The sequence below is a fragment of the Anguilla anguilla genome, chromosome 8, assembly GCF_013347855.1.
Source record: "Anguilla anguilla isolate fAngAng1 chromosome 8, fAngAng1.pri, whole genome shotgun sequence".
Taxonomy (NCBI): domain Eukaryota; kingdom Metazoa; phylum Chordata; class Actinopteri; order Anguilliformes; family Anguillidae; genus Anguilla; species Anguilla anguilla.
In genome coordinates, this window is record NC_049208.1 from 46,681,781 (window position 1) to 46,696,963 (window position 15,183).

The following is a 15,183-nucleotide window of genomic DNA, read 5'->3' on the forward strand; positions in this document are numbered from 1 at the left end:
TTGCTGATAAGGTTTTGTACGGAAGCCAAGTGAAGAAATATAGTTAGTATAAATGGCACAGTGGTGAACTGCTGTAACTTTTTAATAAAAGGAATACATTTGCATACATTTGCATAGAAATGCATATGGGTGGCCGTGAGTGAGTTTTGGTAAAGAAAATATAAGCGTAAGAAAACATTAGTGTAAAAGAGGAAACTCTGCCTGAGGGCGAGGCAGGATTCAGTCCTTCAACCAGAGGTTTACCAGTCTGTGACTTTGTTAGTGCAGCACCGTGACATAGCTATGCAATGCGTGAAATATCATTAGTAAACCTGTCCGTGGTTTTAAAGAAGAACACAGGCCAGTAAGCACAGAAGAGCTCCCGTTGAATCCATATGGCTTTGCAATATTGTAGCCAGTTAATAACCGGACGTGCAGACGGTACGTCATAATGCAGTTCAGTTCGGTATACGTTTGGTGAACGGCGGGTAGATATGGTGCAAAAGCAATACTTGAGAAGTAGTAGACAATTATTAGCATGAGTAAAAGCAGGTTAAAGATACATGTTCCTAGCTGGGCTTGAACCCACAACCTCATGTACCCAAGACTATAACCTTGCCCACTAGGCCACAGGCAGGCTAGCTGTTTTAATTGGAAATGTTTCAGAGTAAAAAGGTGTGGATATTTTGCGTGTGTATGCAAGTTTTTGATTGGGTCGTGTAGGTGAAGATTTGGCTGGTGTCGGAAACATGTTGTTACTGGGATAGGCGGCAGGAAGAAGAAGAAGGAGAAAGAGAAGAAGAAGGAGAAAACGCAAAATCCCCTTAGTTTGGGGCTTTATTGTGTGGACATGTGAAGTTGTTTATGAAATCTGTCTGTTGAAATGGGGTCAAAATGTACAGAATTTAATGTTTTTAAGGGCTGAGTGTTTGTGGCTGTTGTGGTTATTTCTGTGGGGAACCCTGAAAAGTGCCAAACTCTCGGTGCTGTATAGGTATGGGGCATGCCCCCGCCAAGGCGTAACTTGGCGGGATGGCATACCTGCCATCCCAATATATAATTTATGACCACCTTGTTCAACAGCACAACTTTAGTGTCCTGTTGGGAATTAAACCTTTAAGCAACTTTAAGCGATTCTGTTGTCTACATAATCCTCAATGTGTAATGTTTCCCCGTCAGATACTGTCCAAAGTACCATCTTACAACTGCATCACGCCCGCACACACACGCACACACACACACGCATACGCACACATACACGTGCACACACACACAGACACACTCTCACACACACACATGCTCTCACACACATACACACACACACAAACACACATATACACGCACACGCACACACGACAAAGTACACAGAGTAACACCTACAGCATTTTACAATGAACATTTTGCAAAAGCAATGTTTATTTGTATGCATTTAAAAAACCTTGACCTGTAAGTACGGAGTTCTTTAAAACAATTCCAAAAAGTGCAGATATGAATACATTTCAATAAAGATCGCGATTAGCATGCAGATCAGAGGTGGGCAATGAGGGCCGTATCGGTTTCTGTGTCTCTGGCCTTAATGACTTAATCAGCTCTAATATTTACACCAATTTAACATTTTAGCTGCGCTTCTTGATACGTGCACGAATGACAACCTAAGTCTGTTCTTGTGTTTCTACATAATTTTTTCGCTGTGATCTAATCTACACATGAAACCAGTGTTGGCGCATACAGCCAGTTAGCTCATTTAAGCAGGGTAACTGGTGGAAACAAAGACCTGCACACACACCGACCCTCTATAACCAGAATTGCCCCCATCTGATGTAGATATATGCATATTTCATGCAGTTTGCTTTCTGTTGTCTAAATTAAGATTAAGAGGTAATTAACAGCCTGAGATTAGCTTTAGCGTAGCCTGGTACACTGATGGTTTCACATGGTGGGATACATGGGCCAATTAGCAATTCCACACTGGTTATTCCTGTTCCTGGCCATTCGGATGAATCCGCTTTCACCCCAATCTGTTCCCCAGCTAGAAAACAAGCAAACACGTGAGAAGTCATTATTCAATACATCCATCCATTATCTAACCCGCTTACTCCTGGTCAGGGTCGTAGGGGGGTGTTGTAGCCTATCTCCGCATGCATTGAGTGAGAGGCAGGAATAGACCACAGTACAATTCAATACCCGGAGAATCTGAACAAAACTAAACCGCACAAATAACAATTTTCATTGTTCAGTGCTTAAGCATTTTATAAAATAAAGTCTAAGAGGAAATCTAGCAATAATGTAATTTTTCTGTGATTTCCAGTCTAATTAAATCAGACAATTGGACTAGCATTTAACAGCTGTTGGCAAAAAAAAAAAGCCATGGATGATGTAATGTCCGTAAATGGACACTAGAAGTCGCCAGCACAACATTTATTGTGAAGAAGGCGCTGCATACGTTCATCCTGTTGTGAGGATTCTTTTTTTCTTCTCTAACTGACACGTGCTTCTTGTGACTGATTTTCAGCTGAGAACCAGTAATCCCCCTCCCCTCCCTTCTCCACACCTCTCCTCCTTTTGTTCCAAAATCATGGGATACCTGTCCAAATGCTGTGTGCCTCTATGTCACTGGTTTTGTTTTTTTATATATGTAGTATTACATCTTACATGGAATTTTCCATGCGTCTATACATTGCATATGACTTATTTATTAATAAGAACCTGTGACAAAATATTTCAATGCAACAATTACTAAAGCCCAGTTCATTCTATATTTTCAACTTTGAGCATGATCCTGTAGGAGACTCACCCGGATGCATTATAAAGAGGAACGGGATGAGATGTTTACCTGTTCTTCACCAGCCAGAAGTCCTTCCCCCTGTACGTCCCATACCCAGCCACAAGCACCGCGTGATTGGTCTCCGCTGAGCTGCACGAGGGGTCATCGTACACGCCTGCCGAGAGACACAGTGGGGTGTGGTGCAGTGGTCAGAGCGACGGACCTTTACACCAGATGGTGTGGTGCAGCGGTCAGAGCGATGGACCTTTACACCAGAGGGTGTGGTGCAGTGGTCAGAGCGATGGACCTTTACACTAGAGGGTGTGGTGCAGTGGTCAGAGTGATGGAACTTTACACCAGAGTGTGTGGTGCAGTGGTCAGAGCGATGGACCTTTACACCAGAGTGTGTGGTGCAGCGGTCAGAGCGATGGACCTTTACACCAGAGGGTGTGGTGCAGTGGTCAGAGCGATGGACCTTTACACCAGAGGGTGTGGTGCAGCGGTCAGAGCGATGGACCTTCACACCAGAGGGTGCTGAAGCCAAGTCCAGGACTCTTGCATTCATGGATCTTTCAATGCATTTTCCAGAAAAATGTAACCTCAGCTGTTTAAATAGTTAACAGCCCGTTTGGAAAAGTTAGCCAGGTACAACTGTTCTACTGTCCAACTAGCTGGCTGGGGCTAGTCAGTAATACAGCTCAATATCTAGCTTGTGAAACATAATAGTTATTTAATTATATATATTTAGGGATTTTGTACGTTGGTTGTCCGCTAATGAGAATTTTGATCTGATGTTAATTTTGATGCGATGTTACTTAACCTACGTTTACCTCCTGTACGCATGCCTGCACAAACTCATTTCATTACCAGGGGTATAAAACCTACAACACTCCGGTGTGGTGCGGAACACTCCAACGTTGATTCTACATGGCTACCTGGTCAAAATAAGGTGAAGGAGAGGTTTTGTCCGAAGTCTAAAATGATTTGGCCTTCGTCAAGAGATTTATTTAGAACTTCTTTTCACATTACGGATAAAAAAATGCTGCAAAAACAGCAGCAGAACCTGCTGTTCCATTCGTATGCATGTGTAATTTTCCTTGATTACTCCATGCAGAGTTACTCTATACAGTGTTACTCTATACAGAGATACTCTATACAGTGTTACTCTATACAGAGTTACTCGATACAGTGTTACTCTATACAGGATTACTCTATACAGAGTTACTCTATATAGAGTTACTCGATACAGTGTTACTCTATACAGAGTTACTCTATACAAAGATACTCTATACAGTGTTACTCTATACGGAGTTACTCTATACAGAGATACTCTATACAGTGTTACTCTATACAGAGTTACTCTATACAGTGTTAGTGCCAGCATGGCAAGAACAGAATAGTCCATTCTTCAATTCTATTTTACTTCTAATTCCATTGTATTATATCCCATTTGATTATATTCAATTATGAGTAAGAGCATTGCTCATTTAAGGTACTGCCTGAAAATTCTGCCAAAAATCTGCCTCAGCCCCAAATACCCCCCCCTCCCCCAACACACACACACACACACACACACAAATAGTAATTCATCATATCAAACATCAAACATGTTATTTTCCTATGTGAGTGCAGTAGAGTGGAGAGCAAATGTAATGGGGGGGGGCCTTTCACCTCCTCTGTAGCTGTTGAAGGATGGCAGGGCATTGATTCTCACGGAAACGGGGCCCACGTTGGCAACCGCCACCTGCAGTGCCCTCTCGTCGCCCCGCTGGAGGATCTGGAACCCCGAGCAGTACCCAGCTCTGCCTTGTACCGAGTAACGGCACTTCCCCTCCTGGGATGAAGAGAGAGCCGTTACCACCATTACGCATTCATTACGCGCTTCTCCACATCATTACCGCCGTTACGCATTCGCCGATGTAGCGCTTCTCCACATCATCACCGCCATTACTCATTCGCCGATGTAGCGCTTCTCCACATCATTACCGCCATTACTCATTCGCCGATGTAACGCTTCTCCACATCATTACCGCCAGTACTCATTCACCGATGTATTGCTTCTCTACCTCAGTTCTGGGGCACTCACACACACTGGCCTTTGTTCCATCCTTAACTGCCATATCTGAAGTACAAAGAGGCTATTCACTGTTATATAAATAGTTTATAAAGTAATACTTATATTAATTTAATGAGGGATGGTTTACCCTCTCACTGCCATAAATATTTCAAAATAATTCATATTTCAAAGAATGATTAGGAAGCCAGACTGCTTCGAGGAGACAAGAACGGATAAAAACATGCAATCAGGAAAGAGCCCCAAGTCTCCTCTTCCACCCGCTCCCATGATGCTTTGAGGCAGTTCTTCCTCTCCTCCCCTTCTCCCTGTCCTTACCCTGGACTCGTAGGGGTAGGAGCTGTCAGAGTCGATGCCCTTGTTCTCGATGATGTAACGGAAGGTCTTGGAGAGGTAGCCACCATTGCAGCCCAGGTTGCCATAGCTGCTGCTGCAGTCCAGCAGATTCTGGGGGCTGAGGGGGACCAGCTTGCCCGTCTGCCTCTTCATCAGTCCCTCCATGGCCCCCGAAACACTGAATGCCCAGCAAGACCCGCAGTGTCCCTGAGGGAGACGCACGATTGGCTGTGAGACTGCCTACCAGGCTACGCTTACGCTATGTAACTGCCAGGCTACGTGAATTCTGGGCTAATGCTGTGTTACCACCAGGCTAATGCTAGGTTAATGCTAAGCAAATTCTAGATTACTGATATTTTACTACTAGGCTAATGCTAAGCAAATGCTAGGTTACTGCTATTTTACCACCAGGCTAATGTTAGGCTACTGCTAAGCAAATTCCAGGCAAATGCTATGGTAATGCTATGTTACCACCGAATGCCAAGACAATTTTAAGCTGATGGTATATTACTGCCAGGCGAATACTTGGCTAATGCTAGACCAATGTTAGGCTAATGTTATGGTGTAATTTGTTTACAGTTGTGCAAGGTTGTTACTGTATACAGATATGATCAGATTCTTTAAGTTCACAGAATGTATTTTCCTTTGCCTATTTCTCTGGATAAAAAATTCAATGTCAGGTGAGAGTGGGTAAGCTGTTAGTGTACAGTATGATACGCACTGGGTTACAAGTCCCTTCTCCAAAAGTGGCCTCTCCAAAAAAAAGAGGGGGGGAGCAGGGCCGGCCCGTGGCATAAACGGTCTATGCGGTTGTTTAGGGCCACAACCGCTAGGGGGGGCCACACGACCACGAGCGGGAGCCACACAATCCAATGTTAATATTTTTGTAATAACGTTATTCATTCCCTATTGCGGAACTTGCGATATAAATTAAAAATGGAATGATAACAGAACATTTCATAACAACGTAATGCAATAAGGATTTTACCAAGCAAGCCCCCCCCCCACCCTCCCCCCCGACAGAATCCAGCAAACCACAATCCCCCCCCGCTTGGGCAGATTTGCTTAGGGCCACCTAAATCCTTGGATCGGGCCTGGGGGGGAGGGTAATAGAAGCCTATCTTCATGCACGTTCAGTCTCTCCCATCAGTGTTTAATTGCTTTGTGCCTCTCCTTTCCCCCACCCTCTGTAACCAATAGAAGAGCTCACCTGGTCTCGGACTGGGCTGACCATGCCTTTCCTCCTCCAGTCCACCGACCGGGGCAGGGGGACCTTGCCGTCGTCTGGCAAGGTGAACGTCAGGTTGCCATGACGATGGAGCTCCTCCACCACCTCTTCCTCGTCCCTCAGCCCGTTGAGGACAGCGTTGACCTCCTCTGCCATCTGAACAGGTCACAGTTTGGGGGGTGGGGGGAGTGGTGGGGTGGGTTGGACATAAAGGAGCACACTCAGGAAGAGTTTTCCCCTCGTTGTCATGGCAACCCGTTTGACGGGCGGGTCATTAGATCAGGCCAGTGTCATCCCACCACATGTGGTGCTGCAAGCGTGAGGCCCCAGACAGAGCTGCAGTTCTCCAACAGGCCCCCTGCAGTCATCGAGTTTGACCCGAAATATAAAACGCTGACTCTTAATCACGTGGCAAAACCGCGCTCTGTTACTCTGTTTCTCTGTGGGGCTGAAACATGGGCATGGCTAACCAGCTCACTCGTCGAAAGTGATTTGCCGCGTGGCAACATAACGGCAGCATGCCCGTTACCTAGCGACAAACAACCTCACAGAACTTCTGAACACCGAGGAGTTCATCGGGGTCTCACACAACCAGCCCCTTTTTAAACAGCCTTCTTCACATTAAAGTTTAATTTTATCTTGTTACCAGTAATTATAAGAAGGTCACTGTGAAATGTTCAGATCCTCATAGAAGGGTAGATTTTTTCCCAGCTTGACTATGTAATATAAATTACTTTAGGGTTGAATTCATTTTTGGACAGTTGATTTAAAATTGAACCTTTTGCCAAGCACAAATAATTCAGTTGGATAATGTTGTAAAAAAGCAATAGTGCCAAAACTTCAGTCCAAAAAGTTTCCAGATTAGCCTGAGAAAGCCTGAAAAGTTTTACTGATGTTGCTCAGGGTAGGACTGACACGTACATGAACAGATGCATGTTGTCTGTTTAAACATCACTGGAGTCATTAAGTCTTTCTATCAGGCATCAGAATCAATGAAGGATGGCAGTATACGGGATACAATCAACACACTGAGATGGAACTGTACCTCAGTATGAGGCAAGTCACCGTGAGGACAGTACCTCTATATGAGGCAAGTCACCATGAGGACTGTACCTCTATATGAGGGCAAGACACTGTGAGGACTGCACCACTTTTGGAGGGAATCTTTCAGAGAACTGTACCACTCTATGGGTGAATATCTTAGAGGACTGCACCTCTGTGTGGGTGAATCTATTGGAGGAATGTATGACTTTAGGGGGGAATATGTTAGAGGACTGTGCCACTATGTGGATGAATCTATTAGAGGACTTTAGGGGGGAATATGTTAGAGGACTGTACCACTGTATAAATGAATCTGTTAGAGGACTTTAGGTAGGGGAATATGTTAGAGGACTGTACCACTGTATAAATTAATCTGTTAAAGGACTGTACCACTGTATGGGTGAATCGACCAGAGGACTATACTACTCAATGGAAGGATCTAAAGGACTATACCAACGTGTGGATGAATCTGTTAGAGGTCTGTACCATTTTAGGTGGAATCTGTTATGAGACTGTACCACTTTAGGGTGTAATCTGTTACAAGACTGTACCACTTTAGGGGGGAAGCTGATGGAGGTCTGTACCAGTTAAAGGGGGAATCTGTTAGTGGGCTGTACCACTTTAGGGGGATCTGTTAGTAGACTGTACCATGTCTGAGAGGTGGTTGAGGCCCATGGTGAAGGAGTGCAGGCCATGCGAAGCATCCATGTTGTGTTTCTCCACCATCCTCAGGTTCTTCTCCCAGATCTGTCTCCTCTGTAACTCCTCCCCCTGATCAATATTTTAAACAGATAATCAATCACCTACATGCATGCACACACTTACATGAGCACACAATTGCATGTACACGCACACGCACACACACACACCACAGAGACATACAGGCAAAACACAATTTACATGCAATCCACACATAAACACACATTCACATTCACTTGTGCTTTCTCTCTCTCTCTCTCTCTCGCTCTCTCTCTCTCTCACACACACAGGCACACACACCAGAGAGACATACAGACACAAACACAGTTTACACGCAATCTACACATACATGCATGAATGCATACATACACACACACACACACATACAGGTCAGGTGACCCTCGCAATACGCAGTGGAAGAGGAACACAGTGAGAGCGGAAAACCACAAATACTCTGCATTTCTATAGAGCTTCCCTGTTTCTCACTGCAGCCTATACACCTTAATGGCTTTAACTTTAAACCTACGGACCACAGAAGTGCATTACAACTGGAGCATCTACCCAAAGCAATAAAAAGAGGACTAGCTGTTCCAGGTGTAATGCAGTTCTGTCGTTTACAGGTTTAAATTCCAGCTAAGCACACTGCAATTAAGCCATTGTGTTTAAACTCAGGGGGGAAAAACAACACAAATCATGCTAGCTGCCAGATGCTAGCTTAGCCCCCATTTGTGCAGCTGTAGATATCTCTTTCAGAGGCATTTCTACATGTTTACGTAGACATTTCTGGATGACGCACTGTGTGTTACAGCTGCCACCAATTCCCCAGAATATGCATCAGAGGTGCTACACTGTGACTGGGCCACCTTTTGGTTCTCAACCTCAGCACCGGATGTAATGTCGCCCCCTGTTGATATCTATGTTTTCACTCAAGAAGCAAGTTTCCCAATTGGGCTCAAAAATATTTTTTTCCTACCACACAGACAAAGATATGAATTTTTTATTTATTATTTATTTTAGCCAATGTGTGCTAGCCTCGTTGTACATGTGATTTAGGGACACAACTGAGCATGTCTGTTGAGTGAAAAAAATGGTACTTCCTGGTTCTGATGTGCTCCCCATAGGTTTCTATCGGCATCGCTGTCCCTACATATTTTTACTCTAAGGTCTGGGCCACTGTGTCTGCAGGTTTTTACTCTAAGGTCTGGGCCTCTGTGTCTGCAGGTTTTCTCCTCTAAGGTCTGGGCCTCTGTGTCTGCAGGTTTTTACTCTAAGGTCTGGGCCACTGTGTCTGCAGGTTTTTACTCTAAGGTCTGGGCCTCTGTGTCTGCAGGTTTTTGTGGGCTCTTTTCAATCAGCGGCCAATCAAGGCCCTGGAAACAAGGCGTGTGGACTTTGACACGCTTACCTGGCTGCCATACTCTTTATTGTAATGGTCCTTCCAGTCCTTCCACTGACCATTCAGAGTCAGGTTGAGATGGGAGGAGGCGTGGCTAATGATCCCGAGGACCAATAGAAAGACGTTCTGCAGGGCATGCATCCTAACAATACTTTCTGAAGAAGAAGGGAGTAGGTGGGTGGGGGAGGGGGGTAGTGAGTTCAAGGCAAACAAAAAATGAAAAAAAAACAGACATACAGTGCAAAAAGAAGTCACAAAATGTTCAAGGCAACCATAGGTATAGATTTCGGGGGGAGGTGGGGGCGGGGGGGGGGACGCAGGGGATATGTCCCCCTCAATATTTGGAACACGTGCATTTGTCCCCCTGAATTTTGTGTTGTCCTTTACATAAATAAAGACATTTCTCACATAAATTGATACAGAAAAGGCACAAATTGGTGCATAAAAATTCACCAGAATGCAGGAAATTAAGTATTTGGCACTCAAAATTTCCCCCACTTAATGCCCCCCCCCCAATGTTCAAACGAAACCTACGCCACTGATGGCAACATATTGACTCCAGCAAATTGTATAGAATCTTTTCTACCGAGACACCATCACCAAGACATTTTATGGGAAACCAGGAAGGATATAGTGTAGTATATCTGGGGCAGGAGTGTAGTATAATGGGTAAGTACCCTAAAGGTTGCAGGTTCCATTCCCAGGTGTCCCGGGAGGACACCGCAGTTGTACCCTTAAGCAAGGTACTTAAACAGCATTGCTTCAGTATATATCCAGCTGTATAAATGGATGCAATGTAAATGCTGTGTAAAATGTTGTGTAAGTCGCTCTGGATAAGAGTGTCTGCTAAATTCTTGTAATGTAATGTAATAGAATATAGGAAAGACCAGGCCTGATCACCCCCCCCCCCCCCCCCCCCCAAAAAAAAGCTAGTTTGGTAAGAAAAAAAAATTCCCCAGTGGGGAAAAAGACTTCCAGGTTTGAAGAAATCTCAAGTTCAACTCAGCTGTGGAGACGAAACCAATCCTCTGGCCAGCTCAGTGTTAGCAGTTATGCTAAATGCCAGGAAAGTAATCATAATCACAGTCGTAAAAAAGAGGCTTATACAGAAACTGGGATTTGTATTGCAGCTGAGGCATTGGGTTTGAGATCAGAGGACAGTGGCTTTAATATCCACACAGACCCGCTGCCAGTCTATCCCTGAACAAGGTGTTTATCTTGAAATAAATGCTTTATCTTTGGTCTCGTTGCATCACAGAGTTTACCATCGCTCTGACTCCAGGTGTCTCAAGCTCACTTCCTCTTTCTACTCAAAGAATAACCACAAATTAAAAACAAGGAAGTGCTGTGCAACCGGTAATAGTACACTGAAGTATTTCCTGTAAAAAGAAAACATTGAATACTGCAGAAATAATAAATGTAGCTCTATACTACAATCACTGCACAGATGCCGGTAGGCTGCTTTATTGGTGACACAAAGGCGTAAGCCACAGAGTAAAATACATCTCATGCTTGAAATCCATACATGCAAATATGTTTCAAATATATGCATTTGAAATACGGCCTATCCCTGTAGTTACTCTTCATTACCTTACGGGCTGCCCCCATTTACATATACTGAGCACAGCAGATCAAAACCGGCCCAGGGATGAACATTATGTGTTAAATCACTCAGTGCAGGACACCGGTTGAGCGTTTAAACTCTCTCCGCAAAAGGACCCGTTCTGACAGCTCGGGGACAGAGAGCGCTCTTACCGCTGCGTCTGACGGTGAGACCAGGGTCACCCAACACTCCTCACTGGACCGTGTCCCGACGAAAAGAGCACCTGTCTCCGCGCGGTCGCCTAGCAACGGGAGAAGATGAGGCCCGAAGTCTGCCCTCCTTGATGTCGCGATCAACAATCTACGAGCTCTTTCTCTCCCTCTTTCTCTTTTTTCTTTCCCTGTCTGTCCCTCTTTCGCTCTCCCCCTTTCTCTCTCTCCCTCTCTTTCTCTCTCTCTTTCACTTTATGCAGCTCTCTCACGTCCTTTTATTGTCAGTCATCCGAAAGTTATTTCGGGCCGATAACCGCGCAGGAAAGGCTTGAGGCTGCCGGAACACTGGTCTCTATTTCCTCATTCTGTTCCATTAAAGTATTTTTATCTGCTACACCTAAATGACCCTTAATCAACATGCATCCCCCCCAACACCCTGATCGTGTACAGAATCAATTCAAGTTTTGAATTGAGACTTTAAGATAACACTGATTCCTCAAAGTATATTGAATAAGGGATAATTGGCTTTAAATACAAACACAAGACATGTACACTTCAGATCAACACAGCTTTTTGAGCGTTACTCTAGTGGTAAGCAGTATACACTGACTATAGCTTCAGGGATAAAAACAAACGCAAAAAAACTCATTTTAATTTCAAGTTTAGTTTCTTTTTTATTTTTTGCAGCAGATGTCGCTATGTGGTCATTACCCAGGTGTTTTCGGAAAACATTTTGTTCCAAACACAGACACAATGGAATGGCACAGGCGAGAAAGTTTAAGACTATGAAAACATAACCTCTTGAGACTTCTTAAAGGTTTTTTAAAAATATCTAAATCTATCTTTTAGCTCTGACGAGCTCTTGATACAAGGAATAGCAGTTTGCAAGAGCTAAAAAGTAGTTTCAGATGTACTTTAAAACCATAAAAGGTTTGTTAACTGTTGTATTGTTTGTAAATATTGAAGCAAAATAGGCCTGTATTTTGAGTTATGGCGGGGTGAGAACAATTAAAAGAGCACATTGTCCATCTAGTTCTATCTTCAAGAATAGAGGACTATATAACCAAAATTGATACTCAAGAAAAGTTACATATTGCACTTCTTTTAAATTAACTCAATTACCATGACAAAACAGTACTTAGTTAGAATGTTTTATCTTTTTATTTAACAATATAATTTGAGCTGGGTCCACATTCAAAGCCCTCTCTCTCTGTTTCTCTCACACTCAATGACAGAGTTTACATGCATTGTCCATGCAAAAAAAAAAGAGGAAAAAGTGAGGAAAATGGCTTTAAAGATTCTGTTCTGTTACATTCTACTGAGAAGCATGATACAAAAATTTCCTAACTAACTTAGATGCTTGATTAATGTATTTTTTATTAGGTAGTGTCATCTGTATTCATTTCTGGACAATGTAGCAGCTTGTGAGACTGCTCCTCTCGTTATAATCATAATCATCATTAGAATGCAGCCCTCTTTGTCAGCTGTAGCAACTGTAGCCTAACTCTCAGTTTTGCTAGCGCACTACATTCACAAAACCTTAAAAATAAACACTTTCCCATTCACCATGTTGTAGTATGGAAATGGAAGTAGTTGAATCACTCAAACATTTTAAATGCCCTAAAATATATATATATATATATATATATATTTTTTTTTTTAATGCGCGCTGTTTTGGCGATTTGCCAACAATTTGCTGCTGCGATATCGGATGGGTTTTTCCAGGTCACCATTTTAATCAGATGTATTGTACCATTATAACAGCAGCTCTAGATAAAAAAGAAGGTTAGGCACGTAACGTATCTCGACTGGAACAGGTTCAGCTTCGGCACAAACAAACACTGTTTATTTTCAGATAACGTTACATATTTATCACATTTATTTTTTACTTGTCCCATCAGACAACTGCATGAGGCATTCCATTTGCCCGAACAGAGTAAGGATCCGCCAGTTTTCACCACCGAATGATAGTTGAGATGGGCAGGAGCTGTCGGGACTTGTATATGAGTACCGACTCTTCTGGTTAACACTGGTTAACATTATGGTATTTTGGTCATATTTGAAGCGTCGCTACCGACTGTTTCGTTGTCTTTCGGTCGCTGAAGAAAAAAAAGTAACGCTTTGAAAGACAGTGCGACCTTCGCGCGCTGCAAGTTTTCCAACCACCTCAGGAAGGAGCAAGCACGGAGCGCGCGGCCTAGAAAATAAATATGCGGACGCGACAGTATGGTTTTGAAAGCGCATTAGGCAGAAATATTAATAAAGTTTTACATTTTTAATTTATGAATTTAATATATAGGCTATATACAGTGTATATATATATATAATTTTTTTAATGTATAATTTTTTATTTTATTTCGTTCTTTTTTTATTATGTGTGGCGGAAAGGATTTTGCCGTGGCGCCACGCCACGGCAAAACCTTACCAGCAGAAACGTTGCATACACACATACACACAAACAGGCACACACACATACACACGCACACGCACACACACACACACACACACTTACACACATACACACATACACACACATACACACAAACAGGCACACGCACGCACACACACACACACACACACACACACATTAGACCACAGATGGGCAATGGAAGCCGTATCTGTTTCTGGTTTTCTTGCAGGTTCTGGGCTAAATTATTTAATCAGCCCTGACATTAGCTCCATTTGTTGAAATGTAGCGTGTAAATGACTGTTTTTGTGTCACTAAGTGAAACATTTGCTGTGATCTAATTTACAAGAGAACCAGTGTTGGTGTATGCAGCCATTTATCTAATTTAGCCAGAGTAATTAGTGGAAACAGAAACCTACATATAGACCGGCTCTCCAGGCCCAGAACTGCCCACCCAGCACTAAACTCAGCCCCAAGGTTTTAAGGTATTTTCTACTAGAGATCTCCCATCCAAGTACAAAACAAGCCAATACCCACTTAGCTATAGCAGTTTGACTCAATAAGGGTACAGGGCAGTACGGCTGAGGTTCGTATTTCTTAAAAAAAAAAAAAAATTTTTTTAAAAGAAGCTCTTTGGGTACAGTGCCCTGTGAGTATGTTGTCCCATCGCTAGTTTCAGCACACTCAGAGCGTTCTGTCTCTAAATACACTAAATAATCCAAGTTATCTGACACAGGTGTACAGAACGTCACTAGGAGCTATCTATTGACAAGTCTGCCGTGATTGTTCAGACTGAAAGGAGGAGACCAAACATAACATTTTTCTTGAGTACTCAGATTATTAAACAGATTTTGTTTAGAGAGTAATGTACAGCGTCAGCTACTACTTTCCATCCAGGAAAAGATGTCCCCAGAAGTGACAGAGCCCCAAGGTTTTAAGGTATTTTCTACTAGAGATCTCCCATCTAAGTACAAAACAAGCCAATTGTCATGGTTCTGTGTTTTCCTGTCTGTGTTTCCCTTGTTGGGCCGCCAGATGGCGGCACTTCTGTTTTGTGTCCTGCTCCCCCCTGTTAATTGTATTATTGTTTGTCTCGTTATTCTATCATTGTTCCCACCTGTGTCTTGTTATCCCCTCCTTCTGGTTTGATTGTTTTTTGAGTTCACCTGTGTCTTGTTACCCCCTGTCTATTTAAGTTCTTTGTTCCCTTGACTCGGGTGCTGGTTCCTTGTGTCTGCTCCCGACTTGCGTTTGTTTCAGACCGTATGTACCTGCCTGTGTTTTTGACCTGTTTGTGTTTGTTTGACCTTCATGTATCTGCCTGCCTGTGCTTTGACCTGCTTGTGTGTGTGACTGAGTTTCCGCCTGTGTGTTCTGCCTGTTAGTTCCTGCCTGGTTTCTGTCCTACCTGTGTTCTGCCCTGTGTGTGTTTTGAATTTTGAGTTTTCTGTTTTGTGTTTTTGGTAGTGCCCTGCGTGGCCTTTTGGTTTCCTGTTTTTTTGTC

At 43.3% G+C, this 15,183-nt stretch overlaps 1 protein-coding gene across 1 annotated transcript; it reads right to left on the minus strand.

Annotated features, from left to right (window-relative positions):
- Window positions 1-1,385: 1,385 nt before the first annotated feature.
- Window positions 1,386-11,631, minus strand: LOC118233652 (cathepsin L1-like). The gene is made up of 8 exons (XM_035429458.1): window positions 11,273-11,631; window positions 9,527-9,672; window positions 8,071-8,193; window positions 6,364-6,537; window positions 5,136-5,360; window positions 4,415-4,577; window positions 2,813-2,918; window positions 1,386-2,008 (listed from the first exon to the last, which is right to left on the minus strand). Exons 2-8 carry the CDS (start codon window positions 9,656-9,658, stop codon window positions 1,909-1,911), a joined length of 1,023 nt encoding a protein of 340 aa, XP_035285349.1. The 5' UTR covers window positions 9,659-9,672; window positions 11,273-11,631; the 3' UTR covers window positions 1,386-1,908.
- Window positions 11,632-15,183: the final 3,552 nt, after the last annotated feature.